The sequence below is a fragment of the Belonocnema kinseyi genome, chromosome 6, assembly GCF_010883055.1.
Source record: "Belonocnema kinseyi isolate 2016_QV_RU_SX_M_011 chromosome 6, B_treatae_v1, whole genome shotgun sequence".
Classification (NCBI taxonomy): domain Eukaryota; kingdom Metazoa; phylum Arthropoda; class Insecta; order Hymenoptera; family Cynipidae; genus Belonocnema; species Belonocnema kinseyi.
In genome coordinates, this window is record NC_046662.1 from 26,354,289 (window position 1) to 26,368,490 (window position 14,202).

General features: G+C 27.2%; 1 protein-coding gene across 1 annotated transcript in view; it reads left to right on the top strand.

The window, feature by feature from the left end:
- LOC117175026 (atrial natriuretic peptide-converting enzyme-like) overlaps positions 1–13,238 on the top strand; it is a 143,555-nt gene extending 130,317 nt beyond the window's left edge. Inside the window, exons 10-13 of the mRNA XM_033364536.1 lie at positions 2,893–3,064; positions 5,996–6,246; positions 8,444–8,562; positions 12,121–13,238. Of these exons, the coding sequence (XP_033220427.1) occupies positions 2,893–3,064; positions 5,996–6,246; positions 8,444–8,562; positions 12,121–12,294 (716 nt within the window). The 3' untranslated portion in view covers positions 12,295–13,238. The remainder of the gene's footprint in view (positions 1–2,892; positions 3,065–5,995; positions 6,247–8,443; positions 8,563–12,120) is intronic.
- The last annotated feature ends 964 nt before the right edge of the window (positions 13,239–14,202 follow it).

The window sequence follows — 14,202 nt, forward strand, 5'->3', positions numbered from 1 at the left end:
GAGTTAGAATTTAAATTATCTGTATCTTAAAACATTTCAAAATAATTATGTATTGTTCAATTTTATTGTTATTTACACTTAAGGATTCAATACAGATTTAAAAATAAAAATTAATTTTCAATTTGTTTAGCTTAGAATATTTAATCGATAATGGCTAATTGTAAATTAACAATAAAAAAATACTGAATATTTTAAAATTATTATTTACTTTAATTTCTCTATCATTTTTAACTAGTACCGAAAATTATTTTTCTCTTGGAAAGAAGAAACTAAAGGCGCGTGTTGTGCGAGATGGATGTTTCTAGTGAATATTCATATTATACAACGAGACTGTTGCATGAATTTTAGTTAATATATTTTTTAAATACTGCAAAAAATCCTAAAAGATTTTGGTTGATTAAAAATTTTAGTTGGAAAACTCCACTTCGAAAAAAAATATTTAAAAAAATATGTGTTTCTCGGAACGCATGATAGCAGTGAGACTTTGAAAGAATGTATAAGTGGAATAAATTCATAGAATTAAAGGAATTAAAAGAATTTAGGGAATACATAGAATTCAAGAAATTCAAGGAATTTATAGAATGCAAGGAATGCATAGAATTCAAAGAATTTATAGAATTAAAAGAATTCAAGGAATTGAAGTAATTCGCAGAATTTATGGACTTTATGGAATTGAATGAATTCACGGAATTCATGTAATTTACGGAATTAATTGAATTAATAGAATTCAGGTAATTCATAGAATTCGTATAATTTAAGGAATTAAAAGAATTCACGAAATTCTTTGAATTCAAGGATTCTTGGAATTTAAGGAATTTTCAAGATTCACGAAATTTAAGAAATTCACGGAATCGTGAAATATACTAAATTCATGGAATTTAAGGAATTCACGGTATTTGTGGAATTCGCGACATTCATGAAATTCACGGAATTCATATAATTGAAAAAATTCAAAGAATTTAAGGAATTTATAGAATTTAAGGAATTCTATGAATTCATAAAATTCATAGAATTCAATTCATTCATATAATTCGCGGAATTCACAAAATTCAAGAAATTCGTTGAACTCAAAGATTCTTGGAATTTAAGAAATTCATGAAATTAAAGGAATTTCTGGGATTAACGGAATTCACGAAAGTCATGGAATTTACGGAATTTAAGGAATTCATAGAATTCTCGAAATTCATGAAATTCAAGAAATTCTTTGACTTAAAGGATTCTGAGAATTTGCGGGATTCACGGAATTTAAGGAATTCGCGGAATTCATTAAATGTACGAAATTCATGAAATTTAAGAAATTCACGGAATTTTCGGGATTTACGGAATTTAAGGAATTCATAGAATGCTCGGAATCCATAGAATGCTTGGAATTCATAGAATGCTCGAAATTCATAGAATTCAAGGAATTCATAGAATTCATCAAATTAAATTCATTCACAGAATTCGCGAAATTCATGGAGTTCACTAAATTCACAGAATTTGTGGAATTCCCGGAATTTAAGGAACTCATAGAATTTGTAGAATTTAAAGAATTTAAAAAATTCACAGAATTTAAGGAATTCGTAGAATTCAGGGAATTCTCAGCTGGTAAAAGCTTCCATTTCTTTTGGTTAAAAATGCAACTGTGCGGTCAAAATTTAATCTTTTTGGATCAACTCTACTCTTTCTGATTCAAGACATAAAATATTATTTGTACTAAATGTCAACTGTTAAATTTTTTGTTGAGGATTCATCATGTTTATTTTAAAATTCAACTACTTTTTTAAAAAAATTATTTTTTCGTATCGAATTCATCGTTTTAGTTGAAAATTCATCTCTCTCTTTCATTTCTTTGGTTATGAATCAGCTATTATTTAATGAATAACCCTTTTTAGTTGAAAATTCAACTATTTTGTTGAAAATTCGTCTTTTTAGGTTCAATTCGCCTGTTTTTGACTCAGAAAAAAAATCTTTTTTTTAGTATTTTTGGTTGAAAATTCTTCTTCTGTTGTTTGCAAATTTAACGACTTATCTAACAGATGAACTAATTTATTAAAATTCATTTTTGTTTTTTGAAAATGTATAATTTTAGTTAAAAATTAATCTCTTTGGTTGAAAATGTAACTGTTTTATTGAAAATTAAATTACTTTGTTGGAAATTTGACTGACTTGGTAGAAAATCTACCTTTTCGCTTGCAAATTTTAACATTTGGTTTAAAATTGATTAAAATTTTTATTTTGTAAAAACTATTTGATTAAATAATAAAATTGATAATTTGCTTACGATTTCATTATTCAATCGAATTTGTAGCTTTAAAAAACTATCTAAATAAACTATTTTTATACAAGTTATTAAAAAAATTAAGTTTTGTCCCATGCAATTGGTTTGGCCGACAGCGTGCAGACAACTTGGTAACTGACGTCACAACGTGAAATACCTAATCAGTCTAATGTTTACTTTCCATGCTGGCCCAACCAGAATGCTTCATTTTCCCGCAAAAATTTTAAAAAGTATTTTTTTCTAAACCTAAAGAAAATATATTTACACTTATCGTCAAAAATTTTCCTAAAGTAATTATATTCCATTTTTTCTACTCTTTTAATTTCACCAGGGAAAGAATATATTTGAAAATATGCAATAGTCCCATTCGATAACTCCTTAATTTGACCATTTTTATCTGAACACTAAAGGAGTGATGAAAATAATTGAAAAATCGATTCGAGATTAAAGCTTCAAAAGTAATTAATGATAAATGGCTTTTCCACCACAAAGAGATTTCGAGAGAACATTAATCATGTGGATCAACCTTTTTCTGGTACCTTTTGCTTCCTCTTTTCTTTGTAGAGATCCGAATGTTACTTTTCTACAAATAATTCCGTCCTTCAAAACTAGAATACGAATCATTTTTACAGAATGCGGAATTCAAGCCTTAAGGAATAAAGGAGGAGTTCAAGGACTAAGTAAAATGGCAGAACCTGGTGATTGGCCTTGGCACGTTGCCCTCTTAAAGGAAGATGTGCACGTCTGTGATGCTACTCTTTTATCAGAGAGCTGGGTCATCACTACAGCTTCCTGTTTCCAAGGGTAACAATATTTTTCGAATTAAATGAAATAAATAAAGTACGGAATGGATAGAATGCCGGTACCGGCAAAGAACTACAGCATCGGCTCAAATAAAATGCAATAAACAAAGATTTTGATTCGCTGAAATAAGTATTCACGAACTGGAACCCGTAGCGATACACAAATCCAGGTTCCAGTGTATTGTTATTTATTTTTTTTTTAAATTCATCAGCAGTAGCGCTAAAATCAATAAATTTTGATTTCAACGTTTGTATTTAAATACTAGATTATCATTAATCAGGCAAGGTTAACGACCTTGTCTCGAACAATTATATTAAAAAATAATTATTCAAAGTATAAATGATTAAAAGTGTTAAAATAATCCATATTTTCAACAACAAAAAACTTTGTATCTTGTGATAAAATTGTTTTTAGTGATAAAAAATATATTTTTAATTTAAAATCATCTTTAAGAATAGTTTTATTTACCAGAAAAGTTTTATTTATTAGAGTAGGAAAAATCTTGAAATCAGGAAGAAAATTAAGGATTTTGAAAATAATCTTGAAAAAATTAAATAATTTTCCAGGGTAATAAATTTAAAAAATTTCAACTAACAGACATATAAATTCTATTAATTAAACAAACATGGAAGCTTTGTGAAAACTTTATTATTTTGTTGAAAAATCAACAATTTTTTAAAGAATAACTATTTTTGTAAAAAATAAACATTTTTTGTCAAAAATAAACTTTTTAATTAAATATTCATATTTTCGGATTAAAAATTCAACGTTTTTTGTTTTTAGAAAATTGATCTTTTAGCATGAAAACTCCACATTTTGGGTGACATTTTTTTTCTTCAATGACTCAAAATCTTTCTGGTCTGGAAATTCAACACTTCTGTTGAAAATTCTTTATTCTTTTGGTTGAAATTTAAATTTTTTGAACTGATAATCTAGCTGTTCCATGATTATTAGAAAATTTACATATGTTTTTCGGTTGAAAATTGAACTATTTGGTTAAAAATTCAAATATTGGTTGAAAATTTATGTGTTTCGTTAAAAATTCATCCTTTTGTTAAAAAAATATTACCTTGGCTGAGATTTAATCTTTGCACTTGAAAATTCATTTTATTGCTAAAATCTAGCTATTTAAAAAAATTTTTTTTTATTGAAAACTAATTTTTTAACTCGATGTTTATAACCAAAAAATTTACTTTCATTTTTTTTATCAAACATTGACATGTTTTAGTTGAAAATTCCACTATTTAGTTGAAATTTTTTATCTTTTTTAGTTAAAAGGTCAACTAATTGGTTTAAAATATATGTTTTGTGTTAATAACTTAATTTGTTTTTAAAATGTCAATTTTTTAAGTAAAAATATAACGATGATATTTTTTGTACGATTTTGTTGACAATTGTTTTGTTGTGTAAAAAAATCATCTCATTGGTTGAAACTCCATATTTTTGGTTTAAGATTAATCTTTTTGTTTGAAAACTCATTTCATTAGTTTAAATGTAACTATTTTGATTTTTTGATGATTTTTATTGATTATTAATTGATTTTTCAATTCAATTCAATTATTTTCCTGTTTGAAAAATTATCTTTTTGTTTGAAAATTCATTTAATTGGTTAAAACTTTAACTATTCTGTTAAAAATTCTTATTTTTAATTGAAATATAATTTTTGAACTCTATGCTTCAAACTGGAAATTTTACTATTCCATTTTTTTAAACTTAATCTCCTTTAGTTCAAAATTCAACTATGTGGTTCAAAATTAATTTTTTTTACAGAAAAATTAACTAATCTATTTTATGTCGAGAATTGATCTTTTTATTTCAACTTTGAACTGTTTATTTGAAAATAGATATATTATGTTGAAAACTATTTTCTTTCAAAACCAATTTTTTAAACGAAAAATGTAACAATTCTATCTTTGGTTGAAAACTTACAATTTTTTATTTAAAATAATTCATTTCTTTACTTGAAAATTCAAATCTTTCGTTTTATATTAAAAAGCCATGTGTTTTTTTAAAAATGTATCTTTTTGTTTTAAAATTATTTTCTTGTTCGGATCTTTATGCTTTTACCTGAAAATTCATTTAGTTTGTTAAAAATTGAACTATTTTGTTAAAAATTTGTTGTACTTTTATTGAAAATTAATTTTTCAACTCATTTTTGTAATTAGAAATTTTACATTTCCATTTTTTATTGGATAATTTTTTCATTAAAAATTTTTTTTTAACTGAAAATGCTACTTTCCAAGTTTAAAATTCACCATTTCAGTTTAAATGTCAACTATCTACTTGAAAATAGAAGTATTTTGTTTAACATTTTTGTTTTAACAAATTTTTTTAACTGTAATTATAATTATTCCATTTTGCTGCGATTTTGTTGATTTTTTTTTAAAGAAAAGTAATCTTATCAGTTTAGGTTCCGTCCTTTTGATTAAATATTTAGTTTTTTGGTTGAAAATTCAAGTCTTTTTTTTGCATATTTGTTTTTTTTTTATTGAAAACTAACTGGGTTAAAATGTCAACTTTTTTTTTAGAAAATTCGACTTTTTGGCTTGAAAATTCAAACTTTTCAGATGAAATTCTTGTCTTTATTGATCTTCCAAATATAAGAATGGTATTATACACGAAAGGAAAATTTATAACGGTCAGGGAAAAAGAATGGTTAATAAACAAAAGGACAGTCTAAATTTATGAATTTTTTAGCAACGCCCCTTATCACAAATTTGTTATAATGGATGTGTGTGTATTAATAAATTTAATATATAAATAGTCAGTGCATTAGAATTATAAATACTTTGAGTTACATTTTAATAAATAACCAGCAAAAAACTGTTAAAGGTACGGTCAAACTTTTTTATCGGTACCGGCATAGCATCCACCGGTAATACACAAGGCCTCTTTCATCAAAGTGGATAAATTATTTGTTATTAATGTTAGACAATCAAAGGCGGAATGGTCCGCAAGATTGGGAACAGTGAGACTCTCAAGTTCCTCACCTTGGCAGCAAGAACGGAGGATAATTGGAATGATGAAGTCACCAGTTGAAGGAAGTACAGCCGTACTTTTAAAATTGGACAGCCCAGTGACTGCCTTTTCTGATTTTGTTAGGCCCATCTGCTTACCTCCTAATGAGGGATCCGTCTCAACAAATAAAAGTCATTGCAACACCCTTGGTTGGGCCAGAAATCGTAAGAATTTTTTAATTATAGCGCCAAAGTTTTATATCGTATTATTTATTTAAACAGTTCCGGTAGTAGCCAGGTTAGGATTGTGTGGACTCCCGAAATTGTTAAAGGTCACTGTGCAATTTCTGGCGATTCACCAGATATTTCTGAATAAGCTGCGGTAAATGCGCAAGTGTGCTGTCATAGTTAAAAAATCTAATATTAGGTTAAATATCTATTTTGTTCACAATTCATCCTTTTTGGATAAATTTAACTATTTTTCAATTCAAATACAAATATTTTTCGATGGAAAGAACAACTATTACATTTTTCGTTGATAATTCATCTTTTTTGTTTGAAATTTCAACTACTTGGAAGAAAGTTGAACTGCTATTTCCAAATTTTCTTTTTCCTTAGATTGATCTCTTGGATTGAAAATTTAAAGACTGTGTTGAAAATTTGTTTAACTTTTAGTTGTAAATTAATCTTTCTAATTTAAAATTTGACTATTCCATTTTTGTTTGAAAAGTGATCTTTTGAGTTAAAAATTCAACTATTTTATTGAAGAATTCATGTATTTTGTGCATTATTTTTCTGTTTTGGTATAAAATCAATCATCTTGGTTCAAAAATCATATTTTCGATTGAAAATTCAACTATTTTATTGAATTTTAAACTAGTTTGCGATTTTTTTTTAAAGATCATAATCTTTTTGTATTGAAAATACAACCATTTGGTTCCAAATTAAAATATTTTGATAAAATCATATTTTTCGGTCGAACATTCACCTGTGTTGTTAAAAATTTGTCCTTATAAATTGAAAATTCATCTTTCTTTGTTGAAAATAAACTTTTTTTGAAAATTCTACTGCCTTTTAACAATTTATTATTTTCAGCTTAAAAATATAACTATTGCGTTAAAATTTTATCTATTTTATTAAAAGTTCGTCTCTTTTGCTTGACAGTTCAACTATAAAGTTGTTAATACAACTGTTTCGTTAGAAATTAATTTTGTTGTTGAAAATTCATCTTTTTGGATTGAAAATGCAACCATCTGGATACGAATTTAAATATTTTCTTAATTATTTAGAGTTTTTTTGAAAATTCAACTGTCTTGGAGAAAATTCGTCTTTTCAGCTTGAAAATTCAACTATTTGTTTAAAAGTGCAATTTTTGTTGGTTGAATTTTAATCTTATTCTTTTAAAATTAGCCGATTGGTTTAAAATACATCTTTGTAGGTTGAAAATTTAAATATTTGGTTAAAAACTCAAATATTTTGTTAAAAACTTAATTTTCTGTTGAAAGTTCAAGTATTTTGTTACAATCACTTTTTTTGGTCGAAAATTTACCTGTTTTGCTAAAAATTTGTCCTTGTAAATTGAAAATTCAATCTTTCTTTGTTGAAAATAAACTTTTTTTGAAAATTCTACTGCCTTTTAACAATTTATTATTTTCAGCTTAAAAATATAACTATTGCGTTAAAAGTTTATCTATTTCATTAAAAGTTTGTCTCTTTTGCCTGACAGTTCAACTACAAGGTTGGCAATGCAAATATTTAGTTAAAAATTAATTTTTTTCTCGAAAATTCATCTTTTTGGATTGAAAATCAATCTCTTCAGGTCGAAAAATATTTTTGGTTGAAAATGTAATTAATTTGTTGAAAATTCAATGTATTTTGACTTAAAATGTTAGGAATTTTCAACGATTGATATTAAATTCAATATAGTATCTACATTAATTTTATTTCCAAAAAACTATTGGGGGTGCAAAATATCCCAAAATTTTGTAATTTTCGTAAGTCTCGTGAAACTCGAGTTTTTGCCCTCATGCCCTTATGCCCCGGAATCATTCATTTGATTATTGATCCGGTAAGAGGATAGAATTTTCAAAATGAATATAGTGATTACTGTCTTCTGCAATGATGCAATTATCTTAATTCGATAGTGAACTCATCGATTATACCCAGCGATGAACAATTCATTTATTGATGCAGTTAAGGCTGACCTATTTTCTGATAAAAGACTAAATCTCATTATTTATTATTCTCTTCACGATACAATAAATCATTCAGTTATTGGATTTTTCACAGGTATTCAATTGGGTGAGCGCGAAATCGGATTAATTTCTATTAAAATGCGCAAATGTATCTGTGGACTGTCAAACAAAATTTTTTAAAGCAACATATTTTTTTTTTTTTTAATTGAACCAAATTTGTTTTTTAGGTGAGATTTTACAGAGAGTACAGTTAAAGCATAGCGAGATGGAAAGGTGTGAAAATATCAGCATTGCCTCGGTTAACAGTATTTGTACCGAAGCGGAATATTCCATGGACGATTGTAATGTAAGTTAATTTTTAAATTTTTTATTCTGTATAAAATTTTTTAATTGTTAATGTTTAATTAAAATTAGTCCCCATCTTTTTTTGTGGAGATAAATTTAATTTGAAATTTTAATATAAATTTCCTCTAATCAGGGTGGCGAAAAAACATAATTTGCAAAAGTCCCTGAATTTTCCTCGACTTCAACTAATTTTTTGTTGTCAATAATTTTTTATTCTTTTATTGATATGAAAAAAACCTCATTCTAATGAATTCGATTTATAAGCCTTCCAAAGAATTCAAGTAAAATTCAAAAGAATTCAAATGAATAGGAAAAAATGTTTAGGATTTTAAAAAATGTCATTGATTTTGGTACAATTGAATCGAATTTAGAGGAATTATAGGAAAATGAGAAAAAATCGATAAAATTCATTTTTTTTAATTCAAATAAATTGAAAATAAATAAGAAATATAAAAAAAAATCATTAAATTATGTAAGCTATGATGGAGTTAATAAAAATTTAAGGAAATTCAAAATAATTTTATGAAGTGTCTCAGAATTCAATCTGAGTTTAAAAGACTTAAAATAAATAAAAACTAAAAAAAACATGAAACTGATTAGAATTGAGTGAATTTATAAGAATTTAGGATGAAATCGAAATTAATTTAAATGAATTTAAAAAAATAATTGAAAATCTCTTCAAATCTTTGAATCCCTACGAAATCCCTTACTTCTTGTTAATAAATTCTTTGAAATGTATTAAAATATTATAAAATCCTGTGAAATTCTATGGAATTTTATGAAATTGTTTGAAATCCCTTGAAACTTTTTGAAGTTCTTAAAAATTTCGTGGGAGTTTTAAAAATACCCTAAAATCTTTAAAGTCCTTTAGAGAACCTTCAAAATCTTGGAATCTTTTAAAATACCAAAAATATTTATAATTTCTTTCAAATATCAATTAAATTACTTAACTCAATTTCAAATCCCTTAGAATATTTGTTAATGCCCCAAACTATTTTTAATCCATAGAAATAAAATAAAATTACTGAGATCAATGAAAAATTCTTTGAAATCTCATGAGAAATAATTGGAATGTTTTAAATACCCTAACATCTTTAAAATCCTTTATAAAACCTTCAAATCTTGAAATATTCGAACCTTACAATCTATTAAAAATTCCTTGGAGGTTTTTAAAATTGGCTAGAATATTGCTTAATCTTTTGAAACTGTTTAAAGCGGTTTAAAATTCCTTGACAGTTTTAAAAATGCCCACAAATCTTTTGAAATTTTTAAATCCTTTTGAACCATTGAAATCTCTTGGGAATATCTTGGAATCTTTTAAAACCCCTAAACTATTTCAAATCGGTTAAAATATTTTGAAATCCCTTGAAACTATTTTAAGTTCTTAAAAATTTCTCGGAATATTTAAAAATACCCTTAAATACTTATAATCCGTCTAAAACTTTCTTAATACTTTAAAATATTTTTAAGCTCTTGAAATTTCCTTTTAATTTCTAAAAATATCCTAAAATCTTAAAATTTCTTTGAAATCTCTTAAATTTTCGAAAGTAATTGAAAATGCCTTGGAATTTTTTCAAATACCCTCAAATGTTTCTAATCCTTTGAAACCTATCTAAATCCTTTAAAACTTTCGAAAGCTCTTGAACAATCCTTGGGTTTAAAAAATACCCTGAAGTGTTTAAGATTTTTCAAAATTTCTTAAAACTTTTTAAATGTCTTGAAGATTCGTGGGAATTTTTAAAAATACCCTAAACTCTTGAAAATTCTTTACATCTCTTGAAAATTTGGAAAGCACTTTAAAATGCCTACATCTTCTCATTTTCCCTCAAAACCTCTACTTTCTCTGTCCTTATGCCCCCCTCACTTCCCCTACTTCCCCTTCCATTATATCCCCTCACTACCATTACATCTCTTCTCCTCATTACACGAGACTACTCCTTGCCATATTTTACCTCACTTCCCCTAAATTTCCTCCATTCATTTCCTCTCGCTACCCCTAGTTCACCTCCCCTTATTCCAGCTCTTTCTCATACTCCCCTCTTTCCCCTACCGCCCCTTACTTCTCCTACTCTTCCTTTTTCCTTCTCATTGCCCTTACTTCAACTACTTCCCCTCCCCTCATTTCCACTACTTCAGCTACTTCCCTTTTCTATACTCCCACATTTCCTCTATTTTACTCCCCTAATTTAAAATACTTCCTTTCTTCTCAGTTCCTTCTACATCCCCGTCCGTACTTTCCCATTTCACTAGCTCATTTCACTAGCTCACCCTCTTATCATTTCCCCTCGCTGCCCCTTACTGCCTCACCCTTGAAACAAGTATGGCTCATCGACAAAAGGACATCTGAACGAAACTATAAAAGTTTGTATCCATACATTTTCTCTAATATTAGATTTGTTATTCTTAGGGTTGAAGAATGGGAAAGTAGGGTTAGTGAAGGGAAATCAGAAAAGCGGGAGTGTGGAAAGTTGGCGAAGTGAGTAGACATGAGGAGAGGTTAGTAGGGGAAGTAGGCGAAGACAGGAAACATGAAAGGAGAGTAGTAGGGAAAGCAATGGGAAATTAGAGGTTGAAAGTGTACATAGTAGAAGTGACAGGAAATGAGAGGAGTAAAATGAGAGGTAGTCAGGGGAAATGAGGTATGGAAAGTGGGGTTAGTGACGGGAAATGAAGGGAAATGAGGAGAGGGAAAGTATGGAAAGTAGGCGAAGTGAGCAGACATGAGGAGAGGTTAGTGGTGGACGCAGGAGAATGGAGGAGACATGAAAGGAGGGTAGTAGGAAAAGTAGCAGGAAATGTGGGGTGGCAGAGTAGAAATAATAGAGGAAGTGATGGAAAATGAGAGGAGTAAATGAGAGGTAGTTAGGTGAAATGAGGTAGGGGAAAGTAGGGTAGGTGACGGGAAATTAAGGAAAATTAGGAGAGGAAAAGTATGGAAATTAGGGGAAGTGAGGAGACATGAGGGATGATAGTACGGTATGTGATAGGGGAAAGAAGACAAATGAAGAGAGGGATAATGAGGAGAGGGAAATTATGTAAAGTAAGGAGATAGAGAAGAGATGGGGAGATGTTAGTAGAAGAACTAAAGGAAAAAGAGGGGGTGAAAATTGGAGGTCGTAGGGGAAGTGATGGAAAATAAGAGGATTGCAACAAATGCTAAAAGGGAAAATTAGGAATAAGAAATTAGGGTTAGTAATGATAAATGGGCGGAAGTGACAATAGGTTAAGTTGGGAAAGTAGGCGAAGTGAGGAGATATGAGAGGAACTGCAGTAGCGAAAGTGATGGGAAAAGAGGGGAATTGGGGAGAATTATGAAAATGGGGGGGAGAGCAGGCATGACGAGAAGACAGTAGCGGAAATAAGGGGAAATGAGGGGTGGAAAGTGAAGGTAGTAGAAGGGATAGCAAATGAGGGATGGGAGCAGGGCCTGTGAGGGGGAATAAAAAATAATAAGTGGGGTAATTGAGAAGGGATTGGGGAGGGGAAGTAGAGAAGGTGGGGAAAAACAGTCTAATTTTTTTAAATTAATTACCAAAAATTGAATAAATGTAATTTTTAGGAAGAGGAAGTGGCAGGAAGTCCAATGCTTTGCTTGCTAGGAGACAATCGTCGATGGGCATTGGCAGGAGTTGGTAGTTGGAGAATAGCTTGTTCCAAACCCGGAACTGAAAGGCCTCGACTTTATGATAAGATCTCATCAAATTTAGCCTGGATTAAATCTACGATTGACTGACTATAAGTATAATTTTTTGGCGAGAATTCAATATTTGAGTTCTTCTAATTTCAGAAAACATTCTCTTTTTTAAATCGGGATTGTGACAAGAAATGTTATCTTTTTCTATAAAAATATAATCAGCGTTACTTTTCTTTTTTTCTGAAACGTAGGGGATACCTCTCTACAATGGATAACGCAACCTATAGTGGATAATTATTAATTTACAACGAAAATATACGTAAAATAATTTTAAGTTAAATTTATTATCACGCATCGATTCTTAACTTTTAATTAAATTAAATTAATTTTTTAAGTATATCGGTATTTTTAATTAATCATTATCCACTGAAGGATTTGTTATCCACTGTAGAAGCGTCTCTCCCTATAGGGGTTGCCATTAAAAAAAGGCGTAACAAACATTTATTTGGTAATAAAAAAATTGATTGAAAAATCATTATTGGGAAAAATGTTTAAAATACTCCTGATTACAGTATTTATTACGAGTCGAATTAATAAGTTATTATTGTTCTAAGATTATAATTATGTTATTTTTGACCCTGGAATGCTTGTGGATTATAATTTAGGGAGTCCCTTATTCCTTCTCAAATTTTAATTTCTCTTTAATATTTTTGTACATATAGATTATACGGTTTTGTATTTGTGCATCCTAGGGTTGAAAATTAAAATCCTATTATTTTAGATTTAATTTTTGATACATTATTAAATGTAATAATTCATTTTAATTTGTTCAAAGCATAAAAATATTGATATTACAATTGTAAATAAACTGAAACTTTATTTAATTCTATCATTTTAATTTTATTCATCCCTAAGAATTGTCATTGATTTCGGTACAATTGAATCGAATTTGGAGGAATTATAGGGAAATGAGAAGAAATCGATGAAATTCATTTTTTTTAATTCAAATAAATTGAAAATAAATAAGAAATATAAAAAAATTATTATTAATATGAATTTAAGTACATATCTGATAATTGTATATTATAATTAGGGAATGGTACAAGAATGAAAAGTCTATACTTATTGTAAACAATTTAAAATTTTAGATTGCTTTTAAACTTGAAACATGAATCTTTGAATTAAAGCTTTTGGTTTAAAAACCCCAAATACAATTTGAATTGCCTAGAGTAGTATAATTAAATAGGTAATTTATATGACAATTTTGTATGATTGAAAGTCCTTCAATATATAATTAAATTACAATAAAGAAATAATATATTTAAAAATTGACAGAAAAGAATAGTACTTATTTTTCTTCATATTTTTTAATTTATCTATAAAATGATTGTTATTTTTTTTTTACTTATTACTATTTATACTTTTTTTATTTTTACTGAAAAAGTTTTCCATTGAGATGCATAATTTTTTATAATATTTTTACAGGTAAAACAAAGAATTCTATAGCAAAAAGAACATTTTTTAGTTTATCTAAAAAAAATAGTTTATTTATTAAATTAAAAACCATTTTTTATATTATTTGATATATTAATATACATTTATTTATATTATTTTATTTTTGTTATTTATTATTTTTCATACTTTTTTTAAAAATACGTTTGTTATTTTTACTGAAAAAGTTTCCAATTCAGATGTATAATTTTTTATAATATTTTTACAGGTGAAACAATAGAATTCTATAGCAAAAAGAACATTTTTTAGTTTATCTAAAAAAATTAGTTTATTTACTAAATTACAAACAATTTTTTATATTATTTGATATATTAATATACATTTATTTATATTATTTTTTTTTCTTTGTATACTTTTAAAAAAAAATACTTTTGTTATTTTTACTGGAAAAGTTTCCAATTTAGGTGTATAATTTTTCATAATATTTTTCCCGGTGAATCAGTAGTATTCTGTAGAAAAAAGAACATTTTTTAGTTTATATACAGAATGAACTTA